The sequence below is a fragment of the Chlorella variabilis genome (assembly GCF_000147415.1).
Source record: "Chlorella variabilis unplaced genomic scaffold CHLNCscaffold_17, whole genome shotgun sequence".
Taxonomy (NCBI): domain Eukaryota; kingdom Viridiplantae; phylum Chlorophyta; class Trebouxiophyceae; order Chlorellales; family Chlorellaceae; genus Chlorella; species Chlorella variabilis.
This window is the reverse complement of record NW_005435071.1, coordinates 75,561-76,437: the sequence shown is the minus strand read 5'-3', so window position 1 is coordinate 76,437 and position 877 is coordinate 75,561. Positions and strand designations below refer to the sequence as shown.

At 71.3% G+C, this 877-nt stretch overlaps 1 protein-coding gene across 1 annotated transcript in view; it reads left to right on the top strand.

The window, feature by feature from the left end:
* Nucleotides 1-871, top strand: part of CHLNCDRAFT_136617 (hypothetical protein) — a gene marked incomplete at both ends in the record, with an annotated part of 4,190 nt that extends 3,319 nt beyond the window's left edge. The window contains 3 exons of the mRNA XM_005845565.1: nucleotides 208-307; nucleotides 483-545; nucleotides 750-871. Coding sequence (XP_005845627.1) covers nucleotides 208-307; nucleotides 483-545; nucleotides 750-871 — 285 coding nt within the window. The remainder of the gene's footprint in view (nucleotides 1-207; nucleotides 308-482; nucleotides 546-749) is intronic.
* Nucleotides 872-877: the final 6 nt, after the last annotated feature.

Genomic DNA, 877 nt, shown 5'->3' with positions numbered 1-877 from the left:
GTCTGCTTGATGGTGGGAGTGTGGCCCTGCGATCGAGGGCGCACACTGGCGGTGGGAGCGTAGCCCTGGGGTGGGGGGTGCAGCGGCTATGTTGGCCTGAGTAGCGGGCAGCGGCCGGCGCCTGCGGTGTGTCCTGGGATCCTCTGTAACCGCCACGCCCTCCTGGCTCGCACCCCCTGCCCCCCCCCCACAAACCACCCCCCGCAGCCCCTGGAGCTGCGCCTTCCCAACGCCGTGCCCTGGCTTCTGCAGCGCCGCGTGCCCTTTGAGTCTGTGGGGCTCAAGCGCTTCCTGGTACAGCCTGAAGGTGGGGGGCAGCGTCTGGCTTCCGCCTTTAATGCCGTCACCCGTCGGCGTGGTGGCTGTCGCGGGCTGTGGCGCGGGGGCAGAGAGCGGCTAACATGTGGCCTGACCAGCACCCTCCCTTGCGCTGCCCCTGCCCCTGCCGCTGCCGCTGCCCTGTCTGCCCTGACCTGCTGCAGGCATGGCGGCCTGGGAGGAGCAGGCGGTGCACCGGCTGGCGCTGGCGGCGGCAGCATTTGCGGGTGCGCGGCTCGCTGGCTGGCTGGGGCTGGGCGCAGCGATCGATCCTGTGCCTGACTCCCTCTGCCCAGCCCCCAGCAGCCGGGTTGAATCCGTTGCTTTGCGTTGGGGCTTGGGACCTTGTCAGTAATGTCCCAATCTGCCTGTCTGCCTCCCCGCCTTCACGCCCTTCATGCGTCCTGCCCCCCACCTGCCGCCCGCCGCAGCCCCCCACTCGCGCCCAGAGGAGGACGTCGCGCTGCTGCTGGGAGCTGCAGCGGGCGGCGGTGCGGCGGGCTCGCTCATCCAGGCCCTTGGCTTCCGCCCCAGCCCCACAGCGCTGCAGGCCGTGGTG